Source organism: Salvelinus namaycush, chromosome 23 (genome assembly GCF_016432855.1).
Source record: "Salvelinus namaycush isolate Seneca chromosome 23, SaNama_1.0, whole genome shotgun sequence".
Lineage (NCBI taxonomy): Eukaryota > Metazoa > Chordata > Actinopteri > Salmoniformes > Salmonidae > Salvelinus > Salvelinus namaycush.
The window spans coordinates 6035545-6062733 of NC_052329.1; the positions used below are offsets into that span (position 1 = coordinate 6035545).

Here is a 27189-nt window from a genome sequence, read left to right on the forward strand (position 1 = left end):
AGACAGACCAGCACATATGTTTGAGCTTTGGGAAATCCTGCAGGAACGTTAGCTGTTAGCTTGGCTGTTAGCTTAGCTGTTAGCTTGGCTGTTAGCTTAGCTGTTAGCTTGGCTGTTAGCTTGGCTGTTAGCTTGGCTGTTAGCTTGGCTGTTAGCTTGATTGTTAGCTTGGCTATTAGCTTGACTGTTAGCTTGGCTGTTAGCTTGGCTATTAGCTTGGCTGTTAGCTTGGCTGTTGAGTTAGTAGATCTGGAGCAGCACAAAGGGTTTGACTGGGGCCTCTTAGGAGAGAGGACGTGTGGATTTATGCAGTGCTACATACACTCTACTTTCCAATCTGCGTCCTTCACCAACGATGAGTTCAGCTATTGAACTGTCATAACATCTGGGGTGCGTGTAGAGGCAGAGAGCTATCTTCTAACACACGCCTTGGTTGGAACACCATGGTGTGTGCGTGTGTGCGTGTGTGCGTGTGCGTGTGCGTGTGCGTGTGCGTGTGCGTGTGCGTGTGCGTGCGTGCGTGCGTGTGTGTGTGTGTGTGCGTGTGCGTGTGCGTGTGTGCGTGTGTGCGTGCGTGTGTGTGTGCGTGTGTGCGCGTGCGTGATGCTGGGGACAGGACGGGGGGAAGCATGGCAGTAGACATGTCTATCCTAGATGGTGATGCTCGTCTCCTTCCCGCTCCCTCCATTTCTCTGGCATGTCTTTCTCTTGCCGTGACAGAGCAGTTTATAAAGCCTGGCAGGTCATACCCATCAGTAGGCTGTTTTACCTGGGGCGTGTGTCAATGAAAGAGGGAAAGGTTACAGAACATTCAGGTGAAAAATATATTGAATAGAGCTGACAAGACTCCCAATTCTACCTGACAGACAATCATATCTGTTTCTATCTAAACGTTCTGTAATGTTGCATTAGGTAATTGTGTCAGCTCTATGCTCTCCAGCTCTATGCTCACCCGTCAGAACACAGAACACACCCCTGTTCTGTGTCTCAAACGGCACCCTATACCCTATGCAGTGCACTATATTTATTTATTTATTTCACCTTTATTTAACCAGGTAGGCAAGTTGAGAACAAGTTCTCATTTACAATTGTGACCTGGCCAAGGTAAAGCAAAGCAGTTCGACACATACAACAACACAGAGTTACACATGGAGTAAAACAAACATACAGTCAATAATACAGTATAAACATAAGTCTATATACAATGTGAGCAAATGAGGTGAGATAAGGGAGGTAAAGGCAAGAAAAGGCCATGGTGGCGAAGTAAATACAATATAGCAAGTAAAACACTGGAATGGTAGATTTGCAGTGGAAGAATGTGCAAAGTAGAGATAGAAATAATGGAGTGCAAAGGAGCAAAATAAATAAATAAATAAAGTAGGGAAAGAGGTAGTTGTTTGGGCTAAATTATAGATGGGCTATGTACAGGTGCAGTAATCTGTGAGCTGCTCTGACAGCTGGTGCTTAAAGCTAGTGAGGGAGATAAGTGTTTCCAGTATAGAGAATAGGGTGACATTTGTGGCACAAACCAAGACTTCCGTACATCTGAACATGGACTACAGGAGGAGACTCCCAACATGTCAGTGACAACGTGTCAAGGCAGTGAGTTAGCATGGGGCCTGTCAGTTCTATCGCTCCTCTATATGACACTATCATGCCCTACTGGTTGTACCATAATGGTCAAATGAAGGTTTGTAGAAAATGAATGATTGACTGAAACGTACAGAAAACTCAGGTCGGCATTCAATCCGATCAATATCTGCAGCGTTTACCATGAATGACATCTCCGCAAAAAAAAGTATTTATTTAAAATAATATTCTGTGGGAACGTTGCCTTTAAAAGCCCATTGGCTGAATCCCTTCGGCCTAAATCCAGATATTAGATAAGACATTTATTGTTCTTTATTGTCAGTGAACTCACTGACTGACCTACAGTGTCTAGCTCCAACACTGAAGAAATACTGATTCTATTCGATCTATTCAGTGTCTTTTGATATTCAGGTGGTGGGCACAAATCCCCGTTCTCCTCGGCTGCTGTAGTAGCAACTTTTTTCATTTTTTCCCCTCCATTTTCTCAATCCCAGACACAAAATTTCAAATAGAACAAATTACAGTAGGTCCAAATTACAGTAGGTCCAAATTACAGTAGGTCCAAATTACAGTAGGTCCAAAGAGTCAGTCAGATTTAGACTCTATCAACTCAAACTGATACAATGATACAGAATGATGATTTACCTGAGATGCTTTCCTCACTTTTTGTCGGACGTTTTTTGTCCGTCTGCCGTTAGCTATCAGAAGGACGTTTCTTGTCCGTCTGCCGTTAGCTACCAGAAGGACGTTTTTTGTCCGTCTGCCGTTAGCTATCAGAAGGACGTTTCTTGTCCATCTGCCGTTAGCGATCAGATGGACGTTTCTTGTCCATCTGCCGTTAGCGATCAGATGGACGTTTCTTGTCCGTCTGCCGTTAGCTATCAGAAGGACGTTTCTTGTCCGTCTGCCGTTAGCTACCAGAAGGACGTTTTTTGTCCGTCTGCCGTAAGCTACCAGAAGGACGTTTCTTGTCCGTCTGCCGTTAGCTATCAGAAGGACGTTTTTTGTCCGTCTGCCGTTAGCTATCAGAAGGACGTTTCATGTCCGTCTGCCGTTAGCGATCAGATGGACGTTTCTTGTCCGTCTGCCGTTAGCTATCAGAAGGACGTTTTTTGTCCGTCTGCCGTAAGCTACCAGAAGGACGTTTTTTGTCCGTCTGCCGTTAGCTATCAGAAGGACGTTTTTTGTCCGTCTGCCGTTAGCTATCAGAAGGACGTTTTTTGTCCGTCTGCCGTTAGCTATCAGAAGGACGTTTTTTGTCCGTCTGCCGTTAGCTATCAGAAGGACGGTTTTGTCCGTCTGCCGTTAGCTATCAGAAAGCGGTTTTTGTCCGTCTGCCGGTTAGCTATCAGAAGGACGTTTTTTGTCCGTCTGCCGTTAGCTATCAGAAGGACGTTTTTTGTCCGTCTGCCGTTAGCTATCAGAAGGACGCTTTTGTCCGTCTGCCGTTAGCTACCAGAAGGACGTTTTTTGTCCGTCTGCCGTTAGCTATCAGAAGGACGTTTTTTGTCCGTCTGCCGTTAGCTAACAGAAGGACGGTTTTGTCCGTCTGCCGTTAGCTATCAGAAGGACGTTTTTTGTCCGTCTGCCGTTAGCTATCAGAAGGACGTTTTTTTGTCCGTCTGCCGTTAGCTAACAGAAGGACGCTTTTGTCCGTCTGCCGTTAGCTAACAGAAGGACGCTTTTGTCCGTCTGCCGTTAGCTACCAGAAGGACGTTTTTTGTCCGTCTGCCGTTAGCTATCAGAAGGACGTTTCATGTCCGTCTGCCGTTAGCTATCAGAAGGACGTTTTTTGTCCGTCTGCCGTTAGCTATCAGAAGGACGTTTTTTGTCCGTCTGCCGTTAGCTATCAGAAGGACGGTTTTGTCCGTCTGCCGTTAGCTATCAGAAAGCGGTTTTTGTCCGTCTGCCGGTTAGCTATCAGAAGGACGTTTTTTGTCCGTCTGCCGTTAGCTATCAGAAGGACGTTTTTTGTCCGTCTGCCGTTAGCTAACAGAAGGACGCTTTTGTCCGTCTGCCGTTAGCTACCAGAAGGACGTTTTTTGTCCGTCTGCCGTTAGCTATCAGAAGGACGTTTTTTGTCCGTCTGCCGTTAGCTAACAGAAGGACGGTTTTGTCCGTCTGCCGTTAGCTACCAGAAGGACGTTTTTTGTCCGTCTGCCGTTAGCTATCAGAAGGACGGTTTTGTCCGTCTGCCGTTAGCTATCAGAAAGCATTTTTTGTCCGTCTGCCGGTTAGCTATCAGAAGGACGTTTTTTGTCCGTCTGCCGTTAGCTATCAGAAGGACGTTTCTTGTCCGTCTACCGTTAGCTATCAGAAGGACGTTTTTTGTCCGTCTGCCGTTAGCTAACAGAAGGACGGTTTTTGTCCGTCTGCCGTTAGCTACCAGAAGGACGTTTTTGGTCCGTCTGCCGTTAGCTAACAGAAGGACGTAAAGGGGTCATTATAATACCATTGTCCCACCTGACTGATTCCTATCCAAGTCCTATAACACATATTTATTCTGGATCTGATATGAGACAGATACTAAGAGGAAAAACATGTTAAAAATGGATTTCATGCTCTGTATTTCAAAGTTTAAGATCGTAGGTCTAATGTTTACTACCTTACCTTCCTTTACCGTTGAGGCAAAGCGTTCATCCTCAGTAGGCTTAAGACTGTAATTCGACTGGAGTATAAATTATTTAATGCTCAGTAGCCATTTGGAACGCAACGTTTGCATTCCTAAAATGGCACCCTATTCCTTAATTAGTGCACTATTCTTGACCAGGGTAGTGCACTATCTAGGGTGCAATTTAGGATGTAAAACAATATCATTCTGTAGTGTTTTTGAGTTGCATGTTCAGAGTGGCAAATACGTCTGTGTGTGTGGTGGAGGGACAGGTGCTGGAAACGCTAGAGAGAAAGAGAGAGCTGGACGTACATCAAGTAGAGCCACGTCGACGTGATGTCATAGACAAAACAACGGAATGAGAAAGAGAAAGCACAGACATGAGACACAGTAAGAACACAAAGGCGTCTGATACTCCAACGGAACACAGTGGGAGCAAGCATTGGTAATCTTGTCTCCCTCTATAGTCCTGTCTCCCTCTATAGTCCTGTCTCCCTCTATAGTCCTGTCTCCTTCTATAGTCCTGTCTCCTTCTATAGTCCTGTCTCTCTCTATAGTCCTGTCTCTCTATATAGTCCTGTCTCCTTCTATAGTCCTGTCTCCCTCTATAGTCCTGTCTCCTTCTATAGTCCTGTTTAAAGTCCTGTCTCCTTCTATAGTCCTGTTTATAGTCCTGTCTCCCTCTATAGTCCTGTTTATAGTCCTGTCTCCCTCTATAGTCCTGTTTATAGTCCTGTCTCCTTCTATAGTCCTGTCTCCTTCTATAGTCCTGTCTCCTTCTATAGTCCTGTCCATAGTCCTGTCTCCCGCAATATAGTCCTGTCTCCCTCTATGGACCTGTCTCCCTCTATAGACCTGTCTCCCTCTTTAGTCCTGTCTCTCTCTATAGTCCTGTCTCTCTCTATAGTCCTGTCTCTCTCTATAGTCCTGTCTCCCTCTATAGACCTGTCTCCCTCTATAGACCTGTCTCCCTCTATAGTCCTGTTTCTCTCTATAGTCCTGTCTCTCTCTATAGTCCTGTCTCCCTCTATAGTTCTGTTTATAGTCCTGTCTCCCTCTATAGTCCTGTCTCCCTCTATAGTCCTGTCTCCCTCTATAGTTCTGTCTCCCTCTATAGTTCTGTCTCCCTCTATGGTCCTGTCTCCCTCTATAGTCCTGTCTCCCTCTATGGTCCTGTCTCCCTCTATAGTCCTGTCTCCCTCTATAGTCCTGTCCCCCTCTATAGTCCTGTTTATAGTCCTGTCTCCCTCTATAGTCCTGTCTATAGACCTGTCTCCCTCTATAGTCCTGTTTATAGTCCTGTCTCCCTCTATAGTCCTGTTTATAGTCCTGTCTCCCTCTATAGTCCTGTCTCCCTCTATAGACCTGTCTCCCTCTATAGTCCTGTTTATAGTCCTGTCTCCCTCTATAGTCCTGTCTCCCTCTATAGTCCTGTTTATAGACCTGTCCCCCTCTATAGTCCTGTTTATAGACCTGTCTCCCTCTATAGTCCTGTTTATAGTCCTGTCTCCCTCTATAGTCCTGTCCCCCTCTATAGTCCTGTTTATAGACCTGTCTCCCTCTATAGTCCTGTTTATAGACCTGTCCCCCTCTATAGTCCTGTTTATAGTCCTGTCTCCCTCTATAGTCCTGTCCCCCTCTATAGTCCTGTTTATAGTCCTGTCTCCCTCTATAGTCCTGTCCCCCTCTATAGTCCTGTTTATAGACCTGTCTCCCTCTGTAGTCATTTCTCCCTCTATAGTCCTGTCCTTCTCTCTAGTCTGTACCTTGTCTATCTTCCAACTGTAATAAATGTGACAAAACACTAAACGAGTACAAAGCTAAAGTAAGAACGATACTTCAAATGTTTTAAACTGGTTTCTTCTTCTTTATCTCCAACTGGTCTTTTATGAGGAATTAAAATAGGGCTGTGATTGGACAGGAAGTCAGTAAGACGGCCGACCTATCAAAACACCACAACTCTATTAGCAGTTTCTGAGAAAAAAAAAGAACAACATTATTCACCAGCTAAATTTAAAGGTCTTGATTTGTGGAAAAGCTGCCACTTTATTCAATATCACCGCTACAATTTTCCACACAGTGTTCAGTTATACCTGCTCTGTTAACTGGTCACGTGGGAAACATCAGGGTTAGAGGTAACATGAGAATTCATTCATTCCCTAAGACAAGGATGTGAATGGAGCGAAGGATGGAGAGAGCGAATGGACAGGTCCCTAAGAGAAACACAGGGTTAGTGAGAGGGAAGGAGAGCAGGGGGAGAACAGGCCCCTTTGAGAAGGACAGGGATGGAGTGAAGGATGGAGAGAGCGAATGGACAGGTCCCTAAGAGAAACACAGGGTTAGTGAGAGGGAAGGAGAGCAGGGGGAGAACAGGCCCCTTTGAGAAGGACAGGGATGGATAGATAACTCGGTGCCAGGTAATTAAGAGCAGATTTGGCAGAGCAGAGCTGCATTCCCAGGCATCCCGCCCGCTTCCTACCATTAGTTTGTTGTGTTGTTCCACGCCTACCGTCCCTTGGCGTCCCTTGGTGTGTGTGTGTGTGTGTGTGTGTGTGTGTGTGTGTGTGTGTGTGTGTGTGTGTGTGTGTGTGTGTGTGTGTGTGTGTGTGTGTGTGTGTGTGTGTGTGTGTGTGTGTATGTGTGTGTGTGTGTTGGGGGTGTGTGTGTGTGTGTTGGGGGGGTGTGTGTGTGTGTTGGGGGTGTGTGTGTGTGTGTGTGTGTGTGTGTGTGTGTGTGTGTGTGTGTGTGTGTGTGTGTGTGTGTGTGTGTGTGTGTGTGTGTGTGTGTGTGTGTGTGTGTGTGTTGGGTGTGTGTGTGTTGGGTGTGTGTGTGTTGGGGGGGGGGGGGGGGGGGGGGTGTGTGTGTGTGGGTGGGGGTGGGGGTGTGGGTGTGGGTGTGTGTGTGTTACGTCAGTATCTCTGCCAATACAGCTTTTCATCTGGCTGTTTAAAAGAAGACGAAAGGGAAGTAGTTCTCTCACTTAGCCCAAACGACCTCTACCCTGCTGAACGAACAGAGAGGATGTTTCATTTGGTCGTCTGCTCTGGGACAGGGACCGGCTGGGACCGTCTAGGACCACCTGGGACCGGCTGGGACTGATTTGGACCGTGGGGAGCATTACAGGCTATAGTGCACTATTCAGGGAAAAGGGGTGTAGTTTTGGTTCAGACAGTTTGGGAAACTAAACGATGTGAAATAGGATTTCATTTGGAACGTTATTCAAACAACAGTACTGAATTATTTTTGTACAATGTCCTTGATATCGAACGTGTTCCAAAACACTACAACCAAAATAACATTTTAATATATTATTTTGATATGGTAAAAAATATATAGTCTATATACTACAGTGATATACTACACTATATACTACATATATAGTGATATACTACAGTATATCAGTCTGTCTATATCATTACTACAGTATATCAGTCTGTCTATATCTTTACTACAGTATATCAGTCTGTCTATATCTTTACTACAGTATATCAGTCTGTCTATATCTTTACTACAGTATATCAGTCTGTCTATATCATTACTACAGTATATCAGTCTGTCTATATCATTACTACAGTATATCAGTCTGTCTATATCTTTACTACAGTATATCAGTCTGTCTATATCTTTACTACAGTATATCAGTCTGTCTATATCTTTACTACAGTATATCAGTCTGTCTATATCTTTACTACAGTATATCAGTCTGTCTATATCTTTACTACAGTATATCAGTCTGTCTATATCATTACTACAGTATATCAGTCTGTCTATATCTTTACTACAGTATATCAGTCTGTCTATATCTTTACTACAGTATATCAGTCTGTCTATATCTTTACTACAGTATATCAGTCTGTCTATATCTTTACTACAGTATATCAGTCTGTCTATATCTTTACTACAGTATATCAGTCTGTCTATATCATTACTACAGTATATCAGTCTGTCTATATCTTTACTACAGTATATCAGTCTGTCTATATCATTACTACAGTATATCAGTCTGTCTATATCTTTACTACAGTATATCAGTCTGTCTATATCTTTACTACAGTATATCAGTCTGTCTATATCTTTACTACAGTATATCAGTCTGTCTATATCTTACTACAGTATATCAGTCTGTCTATATCATTACTACAGTATATCAGTCTGTCTATATCTTTACTACAGTATATCAGTCTGTCTATATCTTTACTACAGTATATCAGTCTGTCTATATCTTTACTACAGTATATCAGTCTGTCTATATCATTACTACAGTATATCAGTCTGTCTATATCTTTACTACAGTATATCAGTCTGTCTATATCTTTACTACAGTATATCAGTCTGTCTATATCATTACTACAGTATATCAGAATGTCTATATCATTGTATGATTGATTGTAAATTCATGGCAGGAGGGGAGAGAGGAGAAGAGGAGAGGAGGAGAGGAGAGGAGCAGAGGAGAGGAGAGGAGCAGAGGAGAGGAGCAGAGGAGCAGAGAAGAGGAGAGGAGAAGAGGAGAGGAGAAGAGGAGAGGAGAAGAGGAGAGGAGGAGAGAAGCGGAGGAGAGGAGGAGAGGAGGAGAGGAGAAGATGTGAGGATGTGAGGAAAAGAGGAGAAGAGGAGAGGAGGAGAGGAGAAGAGGAGAGGAGGAGAGGAGGAGAGGAGAGGAGAGGAGAGGAGAGGAGAGGAGAAGAGAGGAGAAGAGAAGAGAAGAGAAGAGAAGAGAAGAGAAGAGAGGAGAGGAGAGGAGAGGAGAGGAGAGGAGAGGAGAGGAGAGGAGAAGAGAAGAGAAGAGAAGAGAAGAGAAGAGAAGAGAAGAGAAGAGAAGAGAAGAGAAGAGAAGAGAAGAGAAGAGAAGAGAAGAGAAGAGAAGAGAAGAGAAGAGAAGAGGAGAGGAGAGGAGAGGAGAGGAGAGGAGAGGAGAGGAGAGGAGAGGAGAGGAGAGGAGAGGAGAGGAGAGGAGAATGGGGCACTACTGTAGCAACATTTGAAAATAGTATTTTTATCTCTGAAACACACTGCAATGATAAGTCAAACATCTGAAAGGACTCGCACAGTACAGGAGACGGAGAAGATGTCTTGAAAGATCTTTTGGGGGATTATTCAGGTCAAGGGTCTGATAAAAGCTTTCAAATACTGGAAAATCATCTGAGACGCTGAGACGCTGAGACGCTGAGACGCTGGCCCTTTAAGGAGCAATCCAGGATTTGCACATCCATTTTTGGACTTTTAAATTAATGATATATTACCATTGATTCTCAAAGAGCGAGTGACTGCTTGTAGTTCTTCCTATTTGATCCATTTTTCCTCCTGCATACTCTTTCTGTTCCCTGGAATAATCCCATCTAATATCTAGATCTTTCTGTTCCCTGGAATAATCCCATCTAATATCTATATCTTCCTGTTCCCTGGAATAATCCCATCTAATATCTATATCTTCCTGTTCCCTGAAATAATCCCATCTAATATCTATATCTTTCTGTTCCCTGGAATAATCCCATCTAATATCTACATCTTTCTGTTCCCTGGAATAATATCTATGCAGTTCATTTGTTTATATCCTTTATTTTCTACAGGGAAGTCAACATTGAGACCCAACTCTCTTTTGCAGATGAGCCCTGTAAAAAAACTGGCATACAGACGAGGTTCAAAATTCACTGTCTGGGAAAATAGAAACAAGTAAAAACCTTTCAATGCACAAATAAAATCGACTGATTCAGTTCAAATCGAATCGACTGATTCAGCACAAATCAAATCGACTGATTCAGTTCAAATCGAATCGACTGATTCAGTTCAAATCGAATCGACTGATTCAGTTCAAATTAGATCGACTGATTCAGTTCAAATCAGATCGACCGATTCAGTTCAAATCGAATCGACTGATTCAGTTCAAATCAGATCGACCGATTCAGTTCAAATCGACTGATTCAGTTCAAATTAGATCGACTGATTCAGTTCAAATCAGATCGACTGATTCAGTTCAAATCAAATCGAACCGATTCAGTTCAAATCAAATCGAACCGATTCAGTTCAAATCGAATCGACTGATTCAGTTCAAATCGAATCGACTGATTCAGTTCAAATCAGATCGACTGATTCAGTTCAAATCAAATCGAACCGATTCAGTTCAAATCAAATCAAATCGAACCGATTCAGTTCAAATCGGATCGAACCGATTCAGTTCAAATCAGATCGAACCGATTCAGTTCAAATCAGATCGAACCGATTCAGTTCAAATCAGATCGAACCGATTCAGTTCAAATCAGATCGACTGATTCAGCTCAAGTCCAACTACCAGAATACGATTTCAAGTAAATACTTTTTTCAGATTTTATTTTGAGCTAATTCCAATTAAACAGACATCATTACTTCACCTATAAGAAAGCGTATTATTAGACATTAAATGGTATAAATCTCCCTTTACTCCTGATAATTCAGACCTACAAGTCAAGTCTCCTTTTTTTATAGTAAAACCCCCCAACGACACATCCTGAACGAACCTCGACCCACGTGCAGTGCTTTGTCCTTTTAATCTAAAGAGAGAGTTCATATTTACAGCACTGAGACGATGATATACTGTATTCGCAGCTAGCTATGAATGGGGGTAATGAAGGGGGAATAAAACCTGATGACATGAATAGCACCAGGGCCGTTCCACACCTCTAGAACGCCCCAGAACTCTAACTCCAGTATCATTTATTCATTCTCACCCCAATTCTAATTCCTCATCAACTTCCACTTTGTCACCTTTAAATTGGATTTGACCAGTGAATGAATGAATGCCAGTTTTAATTGGAAGTGACCCAAGACCTGTCTCCCGCTTGCTCTGTGTGTGTGTGTGTGTGTGTGTTCCTACCTATTACAGTGTGCCAGCCAGCCACCCATACTGCTATACATGTAGGCCATTACAGAGGCTAATTAAAAGAATCACTTCAAAAATCCAAGGGCATTACAATACAATTTCCAATGCTGTAAACAACATATTCAGCATTAGACGATCACAATAGCAGCTCGACTCCAAGCCTGCGCCCCAAACGGCTGGGTCCCACACATACACACTACTTTTGAACAGGGCCCTATAGGGCTGTGGTCAACAGTAGTGCACTACATAGGGAATAGGGTACCATTCGGGACGCAGATAACTCTTACTCTGAGACAAAGGAAGAGACGGATCCTAACTCAAACTCTGGTATTACATTACGGCTGATGTATTTTCCTTTTCTCCATTACCGTTGGTCTCCGACGGTCTGTCTCAAATTATCAAATCAAATCAAGTTTATTTTATATAGCCCTTCGTACATCAGCTAATATCTTGAAGTGCTGTACAGAAACCCAGCCTAAAACCCCAAACAGCAAGCAATGCAGGTGTAGAAGCACGGTGGCTAGGAAAAACTCCCTAGAAAGGCCAAAACCTAGGAAGAAACCTAGAGAGGAACCAGGCTATGAGGGGTATATTCCTGATATGTTGCACTACTACAAGGGCTCTATATAGGATTATCAGTTTGGATGCACATAGCCCATGTAAATTATAGGCACACTTACAGTACTGTAATCCACCGAAAACCCAGTACTATAATCCACATAAAACCCAGTACTATAATCCACATAAAACACAGTACTGTAATCCACATAAAACACAGTACTGTAATCCACCTAAAACACAGTACTGTAATCCACATAAAACACAGTACTATAATCCACATAAAACACAGTACTGTAATCCACATAAAACACAGTACTGTAATCCACCTAAAACCCAGTATTATAATCCACCTAAAACCCAGTACTGTAATCCACCTAAAACCCAGTCCTGTAATCCACATAAAACACAGTACTGTAATCCACCTAAAATACACGACTGTAATCCACATAAAACACAGTACTGTAATCCACCTAAAACACAGTACTGTAATCCACCTAAAACACAGTACTGTAATCCACCTAAAACACAGTATTATAATCCACCTAAAACACAGTACTGTAATCCACATAAAACACAGTACTGTAATCCACCTAAAACACAGTACTGTAATCCACCTAAAACACAGTACTGTAATCCACCTAAAACACAGTACTGGAATCCACATAAAACACAGTACTGTAATCCACCTAAAACACAGTACTGTAATCCACCTAAAACACAGTACTGTAATCCACATAAAACACAGTACTGGAATCCACATAAAACACAGTACTGTAATCCACATAAAACACAGTACTGTAATCCACATAAAACACAGTACTGGAATCCACATAAAACACAGTACTGTAATCCACCTAAAACACAGTACTGTAATCCACCTAAAACACAGTACTGTAATCCACCTAAAACACAGTACTGTAATCCACCTAAAACCCAGTACTGTAATCCACATAAAACACAGTACTGTAATCCACCTAAAACACAGTACTGTAATCCACCTAAAACACAGTACTGTAATCCACCTAAAACACAGTACTGTAATCCACCTAAAACACAGTACTGTAATCCACCTAAAACACAGTACTGTAATCCACCTAAAACACAGTACTGTAATCCACCTAAAACACAGTACTGTAATCCACCTAAAACCCAGTACTGTAATCCACCTAAAACACAGTACTGTAATCCACCTAAAACACAGTACTGTAATCCACCTAAAACACAGTACTGTAATCCACCTAAAACACAGTACTGTAATCCACCTAAAACACAGTACTGTAATCCACATAAAACACAGTACTGTAATCCACCTAAAACACAGTACTGTAATCCACCTAAAACACAGTACTGTAATCCACCTAAAACACAGTACTGGAATCCACATAAAACCCAGTACTGTAATCCACCTAAAACACAGTACTGTAATCCACATAAAACACAGTACTGGAATCCACCTAAAACACAGTACTGTAATCCACCTAAAACCCAGTACTGTAATCCACCTAAAACCCAGTACTGTAATCCACCTAAAACACAGTACTGTAATCCACCTAAAACACAGTACTGTAATCCACCTAAAACCCAGTACTGTAATCCACCTAAAACACAGTACTGTAATCCACATAAAACCAATAATAGAAATATCACCATCTATCATCATGTTGATATTATCACAAGCATATGTGTGTGTGTGTGTGTGTGTGTGTGTGTGTGTGTGTGTGTGTGTGTGTGTGTGTGTGTGTGTGTGTGTGTGTGTGTGTGTAAGTCTGTGTCTGTGTCCCTCACCTTTCTTGTCCCCGAAGAAGAGTGTCTGCTGTGCCGGGTTTGACCACTGGAGGGAGGTCTGGTCATTGTATTCTACTCTGCAGGTCATGTTGGCCGTACCCCCCTCTGTCACCGTCACATTCTGGGTCAGGGGGAACTGGCCCGACAACCCTGGAGAGAGATGAGATATGAGAGAGGAGAGAGGAGAGAGGAGAGAGGAGAGAGGAGAGAGGAGAGAGGAGAGCGATGAGAGAGGAGAGAGGAGAGATGAGAGATGAGAGCGATGAGAGATGAGAGAGGAGAGAAGAATACTTTATTAGGCCCTTTTTTCTTGCAGAGAGAGAGAGACAGAGAGAGAGACAGAGAGAGAGGGACAGATTGCCTATTGCTCACCTATTGCTCACATCTTGGCCACAGCACAATAGACTATATGATTACAGACATTGACCCTTTCTCTCTCAGCTCATTCGCTGTCAAGCCACTAACACCTCTGTCTGATCACAGCAAAATTACGTTGTTCCTCAAAAGAACAGACATTGAAACAACCACACATTCACAGCCCAGTAAGCTGTACAACATCAGAAATTCATACAGATGGGCCCAAAACAGCACAGAAGCATACCAGAAAGCAACATGTAACCAAAATATCCAAACACTCTTAGATAACTTTCTGGATAGCACATTCACTCACAGTAAAGAAGGCATCAATCTAGCAGTACGTTTTGCAAACGGCAAAAGAAGCACAACTGAAATTGTACAAAAACAAAACAAAAAATGACCACAGACGACAACTGGTTTCATGCAGATTGTAAAATTATAAGGAAAAATCTTAGAACAGTATCCAACCATAAGCACAGAGACCCAAATAATGGTGAATTACGCATTCATTACTGTGAGACTTTAAAACTCTATAAACGTAACACTCAGAACCAAAAAAGAACTGTACAACACAAGCAGCTGACTCTAACTGAGGAGTCCATAAACACTAACAACTTCTGGCAAAATTGGAAAAAACTAAAAAAATCTAAACAAGAGGAATTAGCGATACAAAATGGTGACATATGGACAACCCATTTTAAAACACTCTACAACACCGTTCAAATTGACACAAACGCAGAACAACTCCAAATTCATGAGAAGTAGAATGGATTAGAAAAAGCTATAAAGGACAATCAAAATCCACTGGACTCCCCAATTACTGACCAGGAGCTCTATAAGAAACTTCAGGCTCTCAAATTTAAAAAAGCATAAAGACCTGATGGCATCCTAAATGAGATGCTCAAACTCACTAGTGCAAAATTTCAATTGGCTATATTAAAACGGTTTAATTTGATCCTGAGTGTAGGTTATTTCCCTGACATCTGGAATCAAGGACTCATAACCCCAATCTTTAAGAACAGAGACACATTTGAACCTAACAATTACAGAGGCATTTGTTTGAACAGTAACCTGGGGAAGGTTTTCTGTAGTATTATAAATGTAAGAGTTCTAAACTTCCTTAATAAGCACAATGTCTTGAGTAAAAGACAAATTTGATTTATACCAAAACATCGCACGACTGATCATATTTACACCCTGATAGATAAACATGTCCACCAAAATAATACCAAAATATACGCTTGCTTTATCGACTTCCGAAAAGCATTTGATTCTATTTGGCATACAGGACTGTTCTACAAAGTTATTTAAAGTGGTGTAGGGGGTAAAACATATGACATCATTAAATCAATGTATGTATACTGGCAATACGTGTAGCATTAAAATTGGTAAGAAAATAACAGCATTCTTTAACCAGGGGCGGGGCCTTCGCCAGGGTTGTAATCTGAGCCCTGCACTCTTCAATATTTACATCAACGAATTGGCCACTATTCTAGAAAAATCCTCAGCCCCTAGTGTTAGTCTCCACAATTCAGAGGCTAAATGCCTAGTCTTCGCAGATGACCTATGCCTGATGTCACCCACAGCACATGGCCTACAGCAGAGCCTGGACCTGCTAGAGCAGTACTGCCAGACCTGGGCCCTGGCAGTAAACCCCAAAAATACTAAAATAATGATTTTCAAGAGAAGATCCAGATCTCAGGGAATTAGACCAAAGTTCTCAATTGGTACAAAATATATAGAGTACTGTACACACTACAATTACTTAGGTTTAAAAATAAGCTCAAATGGACACCTTAATGAGGAAGTGAATGAACTGAGAGAGAAAGCACGCAGGGCATTCTATTCCATTACTAATTGAATGTGTCATTGAACCAATTGCACTTCATGGCAGCGAGGTGTGGGGTCCACTTGCAAAACAAGATGTCACCAAATGGGACAAACACCCCATTGAAACCCTGCCTGCAGAGTTCTGTAAGATTCTCCTACATGTCCAGAGGAAAACTACATACAATGCATAGAGAGCAGAATTAGGCAAATATCCACTAATAATAAAAACTCAAAAAAGAGCAATTCAGTTTTGGAAACATCTAAAATACAGTGACCCACTCTCATATCATTACCAAGCCCTGCAATGCCAAGAGCTGAGCAAAGAAAAGAGTCCCCTCATCCAGCTGATCCTGGGGCTGAGTTCACTAACCTGTTCTACTAACACACTGAAGCCTCAGGACCAGAACATCCAATCAATCAGAATATACCAAATTACAACACAGTCGAAACAAAACTACATTGCTTATTGGGAAACACAAACACAAACACAAAGCAAAATGCAGTGCAATCTGTCCCTACATCGACTGTACACCGTGGCTAACTACTTGACCATGGTTACTGATCAAAACCTTAGAAAAACCTTGACAAAGTACAGGCTCAGTGAGCACAACCTTGCCATTGGGAAGGGTGGACACAGGAAAACCTGGCTCCCTGCAGAGGAAAGGCACAGTCAGGAAGTAGAGCTCTACTGAACGTGGCCTTGGTAACGAACAGCACAGTCAGGAAGTAGAGCTCTACTGAACGTGGCCTTGGTAACGAACAGGACAGTCAGGAAGTAGAGCTCTACTGAACGTGGCCTTGGTAACGAACAGCACAGTCAGGATGTAGAGCTCTACTGAACGTGGCCTTGGTAACGAACAGCACAGTCAGGATGTAGAGCTCTACTGAACGTGGCCTTGGTAACGAACAGGACAGTCAGGATGTTGAGCTCTACTGAACGTGGCCTTGGTAACGAACAGCACAGTCAGGAAGTAGAGCCCTACTGAACGTGGCCTTGGTAACGAACAGCACAGTCAGGAAGTAGAGCCCTACTAAACGTGGCCTTGGTAACGAACAGCACAGTCAGGAAGTAGAGCCCTACTAAACGTGGCCTTGGTAACGAACAGCACAGTCAGGAAGTAGAGCTCTACTGAACGTGGCCTTGGTAACGAACAGCACAGTCAGGATGTTGAGCTCTACTGAACGTGGCCTTGGTAACGAACAGCACAGTCAGGAAGTAGAGCTCTACTGAACGTGGCCTTGGTAACGAACAGCACAGTCAGGAAGTAGAGCTCTACTGAACGTGGCCCTGGTAACGAACAGCACAGTCAGGATGTAGAGCTCTACTGAACGTGGCCTTGGTAACGAACAGCACAGTCAGGATGTAGAGCTCTACTGAACGTGGCCTTGGTAACGAACTGCACAGTCAGGATGTAGAGCTCTACTGAACGTGGCCTTGGTAACGAACAGCACAGTCAGGATGTAGAGCTCTACTGAACGTGGCCCTGGTAACGAACAGCACAGTCAGGAAGTAGAGCTCTACTGAACGTGGCCTTGGTAACGAACAGCACAGTCAGGAAGTAGAGCTCTACTGAACGTGGCCTTGGTAACGAACAGCACAGTCCGGAAGTAGAGCTCTACTGAACGTGGCCCTGGTAACGAACAGCACAGTCAGGATGTAGAGCTCTACTGAACATGGCCCTGGTAACGAACAGCACAGTCAGGAAGTAGAGCCCTACTAAACGTGGCCTTGGTAACGAACAGCACAGTCAGGAAGTAGAGCTCTACTGAACGTGGCCCTGGTAACGAACAGCACAGTCAGGAAGTAGAGCTCTACTGAACGTGGCCTTGGTAACGAACAGCACAGTCAGGAAGTAGAGCCCTACTAAACGTGGCCTTGGTAACGAACAGCACAGTCCGGAAGTAGAGCTCTACTGAACGTGGCCCTGGTAACGAACAGCACAGTCAGGAAGTAGAGCCCTACTGAACGTGGCCTTGGTAACGAACAGGACAGTCAGGAAGTAGAGCCCTACTGAACGTGGCCTTGGTAACGAACAGCACAGTCAGGATGTAGAGCTCTACTGAACGTGGCCTTGGTAACGAACAGGACAGTCAGGAAGTAGAGCTCTACTGAACGTGGCCTTGGTAACGAACAACACAGTCCGGAAGTAGAGCCCTACTAAACGTGGCCTTGGTAACGAACAGCACAGTCAGGAAGTAGAGCCCTACTGAACCTAGGCCTTGGTAACGAACAGGACAGTCAGGAAGTAGAGCCCAACTGAACGTGGCCTTGGTAACGAACAGCACAGTCAGGAAGTAGAGCCCTACTGAACGTGGCCTCGGTAACGAACAGGACAGTCAGGAAGTAGAGCTCTACTGAACGTGGCCTTGGTAACGAACAGGACAGTCAGGAAGTAGAGCTCTACTGAACGTGGCCTTGGTAACGAACAGGACAGTCAGGAAGTAGAGCCCTACTAAACGTGGCCTTGGTAACGAACAGCACAGTCAGGAAGTAGAGCCCTACTGAACGTGGCCTTGGTAACGAACAGGACAGTCAGGAAGTAGAGCCCTACTTAACGTGGCCTCGGTAACGAACAGCACAGTCAGGAAGTAGAGCCCTACTGAACGTGGCCTCGGTAACGAACAGCACAGTCAGGAAGTAGAGCCCTACTGAACGTGGCCTCGGTAACGAACAGGACAGTCAGGAAGTAGAGCCCTACTGAACGTGGCCTTGGTAACGAACAGGACAGTCAGGAAGTAGAGCCCTACTGAACGTGGCCTCGGTAACGAACAGCACAGTCAGGAAGTAGAGCCCTACTGAACGTGGCCTCGGTAACGAACAGGACAGTCAGGAAGTAGAGCCCTACTGAACGTGGCCTTGGTAACGAACAGCACAGTCAGGAAGTAGAGCTCTACTAAACGTGGCCTTGGTAACGAACAGCACAGTCAGGAAGTAGAGCCCTACTGAACGTGGCCTTGGTAACGAACAGCACAGTCAGGAAGTAGAGCTCTACTGAACGTGGCCTTGGTAACGAACAGCACAGTCAGGAAGTAGAGCCCTACTGAACGTGGCCTTGGTAACGAACAGCACAGTCAGGAAGTAGAGCTCTACTAAACGTGGCCTTGGTAACGAACAGCACAGTCAGGAAGTATAGCCCTACTGAACGTGGCCTTGGTAACGAACAGCACAGTCAGGAAGTAGAGCTCTACTAAACGTGGCCTTGGTAACGAACAGCACAGTCAGGAAGTAGAGCCCTACTGAACGTGGCCTTGGTAACGAACAGCACAGTCAGGAAGTAGGTGGGGTTTTATTTGAAGAATGCTGTTGTTGTTATGTTGGTCTGTTCATATTATTCTCTGAGGAACCATGAGCAGCTATCTTGGGTGTGAGATTTCATATTTCAAAGAAATGTAATTCTTCTCAGTCCTCTGTGAATCATACAAACACAACCCCATCCAACCCTTCACCCAATTAAAACCCAGATTCACAGCTTGACTGAATCACAACACCAAAGGGGCTCTTTATGAGAGCATCAGCAGAAAGTTTACAGCTAATACAAGAAGGAGAGAATGGTTTTAACACTGACCAGATGAACGATGACTGTTCTCTGTTCACCTCCCTGAACTCTCCTCTCCTCTTCTCTCTTCTCTTCTCTCCTCTTGTCTTACACCCCTCTCCACCCCCCCCCTCTCCACCCCACCCCTCGTCTCCTCTCCACCCCACCCCTCCTCTCTTCTCTTCTCCTCTCCTCTCCACCCCACTCCACCCCTCCTCTCCTTTCCTCTCTTCTCCTCTCCACCCTTCCTCTCCTCTCTTCTCCTCTCCACCCCACCACTCCTCGTTCCTTCCCCGCCTTTAATTGGTGTTGTTAATTAGCCCTGGTCATGTTTAGCCTTGGAGTCTAGGAGGATGTAAAGCTGGGTGGTAAATTGACACATAATCCCCGGCACAGTGGGTCTTCGATCCGAGTGGCCGCCCTACCCGCAACCCTCCTCCTCCTCCTCTTCGTCTCTGCAGCCTCCACGGCACCGCCAGGACAACCAAACGAGCCCTAATCACCCAGGCCTTGCTGGATTCTACCTTCTTATTTCACATTTGTACTTGTCGTCTCTGCAAAGTCCCCTAATTGCATTCCAGAGGCATTTCTATCCCCTGTGTGTTTTATTGAACTCAGCCAGACTGAACTCAGCCAGAGGCATGGCCCTCAGAGAGAGAATGAGGGAGAGAGGGAGAGAGAAGAAGGAGGTAAAGAGAGAGAGAGCGAGGGGGGAAAGAGAGAGAGATAGAGAGGAGAGAGAGGAGGGATCGAGAGAAAAAAAAGGAGGAGAGAGAGGAGAGATCGAGAGAGAAAGAGGGAGAAAGAAGGAGGAGAGAGAGGTGAGAGAGGTGAGAGAGGTGAGAGAGGAGAGGAGAGAGAGAAGAGGGAGAGGAGGGGAAAGAGAGGAGAGAGACGAGAGACGAGAGAGGAGAGAGAGGAGAGAGAGGAGAGAGAGAGAGAGAGAGACATGTGCTAGCTCTCATGATTGCATGGCCAACAACCTAACTACTTCACACAGTAAACAACACGGTTCAAACATAACATATCCCTCCCTCCCTCCCTCCCTCCCTCCCTCCCTCCCTCCCTATAACCCACCGTGTCCCCGTAGTGAAGGTGACATTGTCCTCCCAGGTACGACCGCACCGTCACCGCGGCGACACTACTGAGGGAGCAGCTGTCTGCCTCATTAGGCCGAGGTCACATGGGGTTCACAGTGCATGCTGGGAAAAACAGAGGTCCTCGCTATGACCTTCTAGTTCCCATTGGCTCAAAAACTCAGGAAGTAGAGAGGGAGGGAAGGAAGGAAGGAGTGAGGGAGGGACAGAGACAGAGACAGAGACAGAGACAGAGACAGAGACAGAGACAGAGACAGAGACAGAGACAGAGACGGCTGGGGAGGGTGGGGAGGGAGAGAGAGAAATCTCTTTCTTGTCTTTTGTATATTGAAAGGTAGGCGGTAGGTAGGCGGTAAAAATAACTGACATTTTTTTTGCCACAATTCCACCTCTTCCCCTAAAACAAGACTTGAATCTCTTCCCTGTAACAATTCCACCTCTTCCCCTAAAACAAGACTTGAATCTCTTCCCTGTAACAATTCCACCTCTTCCCCTAAAACAAGACTTGATTCCCTTCCCTGTAACAATTCCACCTCTTCCCCCTAAAACAAGACTTGATTCCCTTCCCTGTAACAATTCCACCTCTTCCCCCTAAAACAAGACTTGAATCCCTTCCCTGTAACGATGCATGTGTGATGTAAACAAGCCTAATCCAAATATCTAACTAACAACAAAAACCACATCCTCATCACCATCATCATCATAATCACCACCATCATCATCATCATACTGCTGTTATCTGCAGTCAGCTATTTCACTGCTCTACATACAGCACATCAGCCACTGTGCACAGCCATTACATGAGCTGCCTCCCAAGTGGCACCCTATCCCCTACGTAGTGCACTACTTTTGACCAGAATCCTATGGGACCCTATCCCCTATGTAGTGCACTACTTTTGACCAGAACACTATGGGACCCTATCCCCTACGTAGTGCACTACTTTTGACCAGAAACCTATGGGACTCGATCTCCTATGTAGTGCACTACTTTTGACCAGAACCCTATGGGACCAGGTTGAAAGTAGTGCGATTTGAAAACACAACCATTATTATCATTACAGGTGTAGAAATCGTCCTTTACTAAATAGTCAATGCTTCAGTCGACAGGGAATGATGGGCTGGAGTGAAGACCGTCCCAAATGGAACTCTAATATTACTTTTAGTACACTACATAGGGAATATGGTGCTATAGGGCCCTGGTCTATAGTAGTGCACTACATAGGGAATATGGTGCTATAGGGCCCTGGTCTATAGTAGTGCACTACATAGGGAATATGGTGCTATAGGGCCCTGGTCTATAGTAGTGCACTACATAGGGAATATGGTGCTATAGGGCCCTGGTCTATAGTAGTGCACTACATAGGGAATATGGTGCTATAGGGCCCTGGTCTATAGTAGTGCACTACATAGGGAATATGGTGCTATAGGGCCCTGGTCTATAGTAGTGCACTACATAGGGAATATGGTGCTATAGGGCCCTGGTCTATAGTAGTGCACTACATAGGGAATATGGTGCTATAGGGCCCTGGTCTATAGTAGTGCACTACATAGGGAATATGGTGCTATAGGGCCCTGGTCTATAGTAGTGCACTACATAGGGAATATGGTGCTATAGGGCCCTGGTCTATAGTAGTGCACTACATAGGGAATATGGTGCTATAGGGCCCTGGTCTATAGTAGTGCACTACATAGGGAATATGGTGCTATAGGGCCCTGGTCTATAGTAGTGCACTACATAGGGAATAGGGTGCTATAGGGCTCTGGTCTATAGTAGTGCACTACATAGGGAATATGGTGCTATAGGGCCCTGGTCTATAGTAGTGCACTACATAGGGAATATGGTGCTATAGGGCCCTGGTCTATAATAGTGCACTACATAGGGAATATGGTGCTATAGGGCCCTGGTCTATAGTAGTGCACTACATAGGGAATATGGTGCTATAGGGCCCTGGTCTATAGTAGTGCACTACATAGGGAATATGGTGCTATAGGGCCCTGGTCTATAATAGTGCACTACATAGGGAATATGGTGCTATAGGGCCCTGGTCTATAGTAGTGCACTACATAGGGAATATGGTGCTATAGGGCCCTGGTCTATAGTAGTGCACTACATAGGGAATATGGTGCTATAGGGCCCTGGTCTATAGTAGTGCACTACATAGGGAATATGGTGCTATAGGGCCCTGGTCTATAGTAGTGCACTACATAGGGAATATGGTGCTATAGGGCCCTGGTCTATAGTAGTGCACTACATAGGGAATATGGTGCTATAGGGCCCTGGTCTATAGTAGTGCACTACATAGGGAATATGGTGCTATAGGGCCCTGGTCTATAGTAGTGCACTACATAGGGAATATGGTGCTATAGGGCCCTGGTCTATAGTAGTGCACTACATAGGGAATATGGTGCTATAGGGCCCTGGTCTATAATAGTGCACTACATAGGGAATATGGTGCTATAGGGCCCTGGTCTATAGTAGTGCACTACATAGGGAATATGGTGCTATAGGGCCCTGGTCTATAATAGTGCACTACATAGGGAATAGGGTGACATAGGGCCCTGGTCTATAGTAGTGTACTACATAGGGAATATGGTGCTATAGGGCCCTGGTCTATAATAGTGCACTACATAGGGAATATGGTGCTATAGGGCCCTGGTCTATAGTAGTGCACTACATAGGGAATATGGTGCTATAGGGCCCTGGTCTATAGTAGTGCACTACATAGGGAATATGGTGCTATAGGGCCCTGGTCTATAGTAGTGCACTACATAGGGAATAGGGTTCCATTTTGGAGGCAGGTACCAGCTCAGGAAAGGCATAGCATGCAACGTCTAATAACGATGGTAGTTAAACGCTTATGAGACGAGGTTTATCACTGTGAATAAAGCTGTGTATGTATAGAGTCTAGAAACAGTCATTCTGGTACTGAGGGTTGTAAGCACTGGAGAGGATGGTGTGCTATAGAAACAGCCTGGGCAATCTATATGTGATCACACACACGCACGCACGCATGCCATACACACGCCAAACGCACGCACGCACGCAACACGCACGCACGCACGCACGCCACACGCACGCACGCCACACGCACTCACGCGCGCCACACGCACGCACGCCACACGCACGCACGCCACACGCACGCACGCACGCCACATGCACGCACGCACGCACGCCACACGCACGCACGCCACACGCACGCACGCACGCCATACGCACGCATGCACGCCACACGCACGCACACGCCATACGCACGCATGCACGCCACACGCACGCACGCACACACACACACACACATAACCATTATGATCTGGTTAACAATGGATATCTCTGCTGTAAAGGGTTAAGTGCTGTATTATCTGCTGAATCATTCCCCTCCATGCCTCGCATCACCAGCCCACTCACATCACACACACACACACACACACACACACACACACACACACACACACACACACACACACACACACACACACACACACACACACACACACACACACACACACACACACACACACACACACACACACACACACACACACCCATAACAGAGCCAGCCAAGTGGGAGGCAGTGCAGGAATGAGAGCGTTGTGAAAACGATGGAATAGAAACCGTGTCCAAGAACCTGAAATATCAAAATCTAAATAATCAGCACGTCATCAAATATCTAATAGTATTTAAAGATCAATAGTATTTAAAGATCAATAGTATTTAAAGATCAATAGTATTTAAATCAATGAAATAAAGATGGTATCAAATGCATATATTCTGCAACCTACATGGTACCTTAGTCCTAAACAGCGCCCATAGGACTCTGGTCTAAAGCAGTGCACTAAACAAGGAATAGGGTGCCATTTGGGACGATAACCATAATACAGTAGTGCACTATATAGGGAATAGGGTCCCATTTGGGACGATAACCATAATACAGTAGTGCACTATATAGGGAATAGGGTCCCATTTGGAACACAACATTAGTCTAATACAGTTTAGCTGTCCCTGTGTAATGCCTAAACCTCTCAGAATGGTTCTACATTATGACAGGCAGGGAGAGGTGGTGAGTGGTACTGTTTAAGTGCTCTTGTAAAGTGGCCACTCCAGAACCACAGAGAGAGCGAGAGAGAGAGAGAGTCAGGGACAGAGAGAGGGAGAGAAAGAGAGAGGTTTAGAGAGAGTAGCGAAAGAGGGATAACAAGAGAGAGAAAGAGCGAGAGAAAAAACGAGAGAGCGAGAGAGCGAGAGAGAGAACAAAACAGCAAGGTAACAGCTTTATAGAAGCCAGGCTACATAATACGACAAATTACTTACAAATAATTTAGTCTTTAAAAAGAATCAAGATTCAAAATTGACAATCGGAGACCGACAACACCTTAAGCCATCGCTGTGAGTTTTTCAACAGTAAATGTTAATCCCAGAAGCCGTTCCAGATAAGAGGAGGGAGTGTTACTGGCAGAGAACGTGACGTTTAAACCTTCTCTCTATGACGAGGATCTCTCCTGTCCTGTGTGCTGTGACATCTTCAAGGATCCACAGCTTCTGTAAAGCCTGTCTGAAGCTATGCGGGAAACAGAAGGATTATCGGGTATGTCCAGTCTACAGGAAGAAATATCCTCCCTGCAACCCCATTTTAAAGAAGCTGTGTGAGACCTTCTTACTACAGGAGAGGAGTCAAAGGCCGTGTCTAGACTCGACAGTTCCAACAGCTGTAGCGTTCTGATCATACAGTGCTGATCACAGTATTCCAAATGCGTCCTGCATCTACACCTTCACGTAAACGTGTCTACCGTGTTCAACAGCGTGTCTGGATTCCCTTTTCCTGCACTATTTTCCCGTGCAGTTTGCATTCTACACACAGTGGAATAGGCTAAATATGATAATAACACAACAACAACTGATTGCAGTAGCTAGCTACTGTAGCTAACTAGTCAGCTAACCTCTGTAGCTAACTGCTGTAGCTAACTAGTCAGCTAACCTCTGTAGCTAACTGCTGTAGCTAACTAGTCAGCTAACCTCTGTAGCTAACCTCTGTAGCTAACCTCTGTAACTAACTACTGTAGCTAACTAGTCAGCTAACCTCTATAGCTAACCTCTGTAGCTAACTACTGTAGTTAACTAGTCAGCTAACCTCTGTAGCTACCTACTGTAGCTAACTAGTCAGCTAACCTCTGTAGCTAACTACTGTAGCTAACTAGTCAGCTAACCTCTGTAGCTAACTACTGTAGCTAACTAGTCAGCTAACCTCTGTAGCTAACTACTGTAGCTAACTAGTCAGCTAACCTCTGTAGCTAACCTCTGTAGCTAACCTCTGTAGCTAACCTCTGTAACTAGCTACTGTAGCTAACTAGTCAGCTAACCTCTATAGCTAACCTCTGTAGCTAACTGCTGTAGTTAACTAGTCAGCTAACCTCTGTAGCTAACTACTGTAGCTAACTAGTCAGCTAACCTCTGTAGCTAACTACTGTAGCTAACTAGTCAGCTAACCTCTGTAGCTAGCCATCAAGCTAGCAAGCAATGCTAAAGGGATTGCAAATGGATTAGCAGAACTTTAGCCAATCAAAAAATGGTTGTTCTAAATATTAGAAGACAGCAAACACTTTCCTCAAACGCCAACGTTATAATAAGAAGGTGTCTCTCCGTCCCAAAACACACGTTTTTTTTGGAGACTTGTGTGTGGAGTGCTGATGACGTCGCCCACTGTATGCACTTTCGGTAGGCTTAATGCGTGCAGACTGAAGAGAAATCCACACATAATGCATCCCTGACCACCGTCTAAAGTGGTCAGCCAGTTCAATCAGACCACAAAGCGTGTGTCTAGACCTGTCTTTTCAATGAGATCTTTGTATTCTGATAGCAGAAGTTGCATGTAAGTTATCAGATGTAGACATGGTCTGAGTTATAGGAGAGGAGTCAGAGAGCTTCAGCAGGGTCTGAGGTACAGGAGAGGAGTCAGAGAGCTTCAGCAGGGTCTGAGTTACAGGAGAGGAGTCAGAGAGCTTCATCAAGGTCTGAGATACAGGAGAGGAGTCAGAGAGCTTCAGCAGGGTCTGAGATACAGGAGAGGAGTCAGAGAGCTTCAGCAGGGTCTGAGGTACAGGATAGGAGTCAGAGAGCTTCAACAGGGTCTGAGATACAGGAGAGGAGTCAGAGATCTTCATCAGGGTCTGAGATACAGGAGAGGAGTCAGAGATCTTCAGCAGGGTCTGAGGTACAGGAGAGGAGTCAGAGAGCTTCAGCAGGGTCTGAGTTACAGGAGAGGAGTCAGAGAGCTTCATCAAGGTCTGAGATACAGGAGAGGAGTCAGAGAGCTTCAGCAGGGTCTGAGATACAGGAGAGGAGTCAGAGAGCTTCAGCAGGGTCTGAGGTACAGGAGAGGAGTCAGAGAGCTTCAACAGGGTCTGAGATACAGGAGAGGAGTCAGAGAGCTTCAGCAGGGTCTGAGTTACAGGAGAGGAGTCAGAGAGCTTCAGCAAGGTCTGAGATACAGGAGAGGAGTCAGAGAGCTTCAGCAGGGTCTGAGAAACAGGAGAGGAGTCAGAGATCTTCATCAGGGTCTGAGTTACAGGAGAGGAGTCAGAGAGCTTCAGCAGGGTCTGAGTTGCTCTGCAGTCAGCACGGTGAGAAACTCGAGCTCTTCTGTCTGGAGGATAAACAGCCTGTCTGTCTGATTTGTCAAACATCCAAAAAGCAGAAGAGTCATGACTGCTGTCCGATAGATGAGGCTGCTCAGGACCATAAGAAGGAACTCCAGACTGTCCTGAAGACTTTACAGGAGAAGCTGGAGGTCTTTAATAAAGTTAAACTAACCTGTGACAAACAGCTGAGCACATTAAGAGCCAGGCCCAGCACACAGAGAGGCAGATTCAGGAGAAGTTTAAGAAGCTTCATCAGTTTCTACAAGAGGAAAAGGAGGCCAGGATAACTGCACTGAGGGAAGAAGAGGAACAGAAGAGTCAGATGATGAAGAAGAAGAT

The 27189-nt window shown here is 44.8% G+C and overlaps 1 protein-coding gene across 1 annotated transcript in view; it reads right to left on the reverse strand.

The window, feature by feature from the left end:
* LOC120018938 (cell adhesion molecule 2-like) overlaps positions 1–26763 on the reverse strand; it is a 149138-nt gene extending 122375 nt beyond the window's left edge. The window contains exons 1-3 of the mRNA XM_038962150.1: positions 26102–26763; positions 17600–17658; positions 13401–13550 (exon numbers count right to left, since the gene is read on the reverse strand). Coding sequence (XP_038818078.1) covers positions 13401–13550; positions 17600–17658; positions 26102–26763 — 871 coding nt within the window. The remainder of the gene's footprint in view (positions 1–13400; positions 13551–17599; positions 17659–26101) is intronic.
* Positions 26764–27189: the final 426 nt, after the last annotated feature.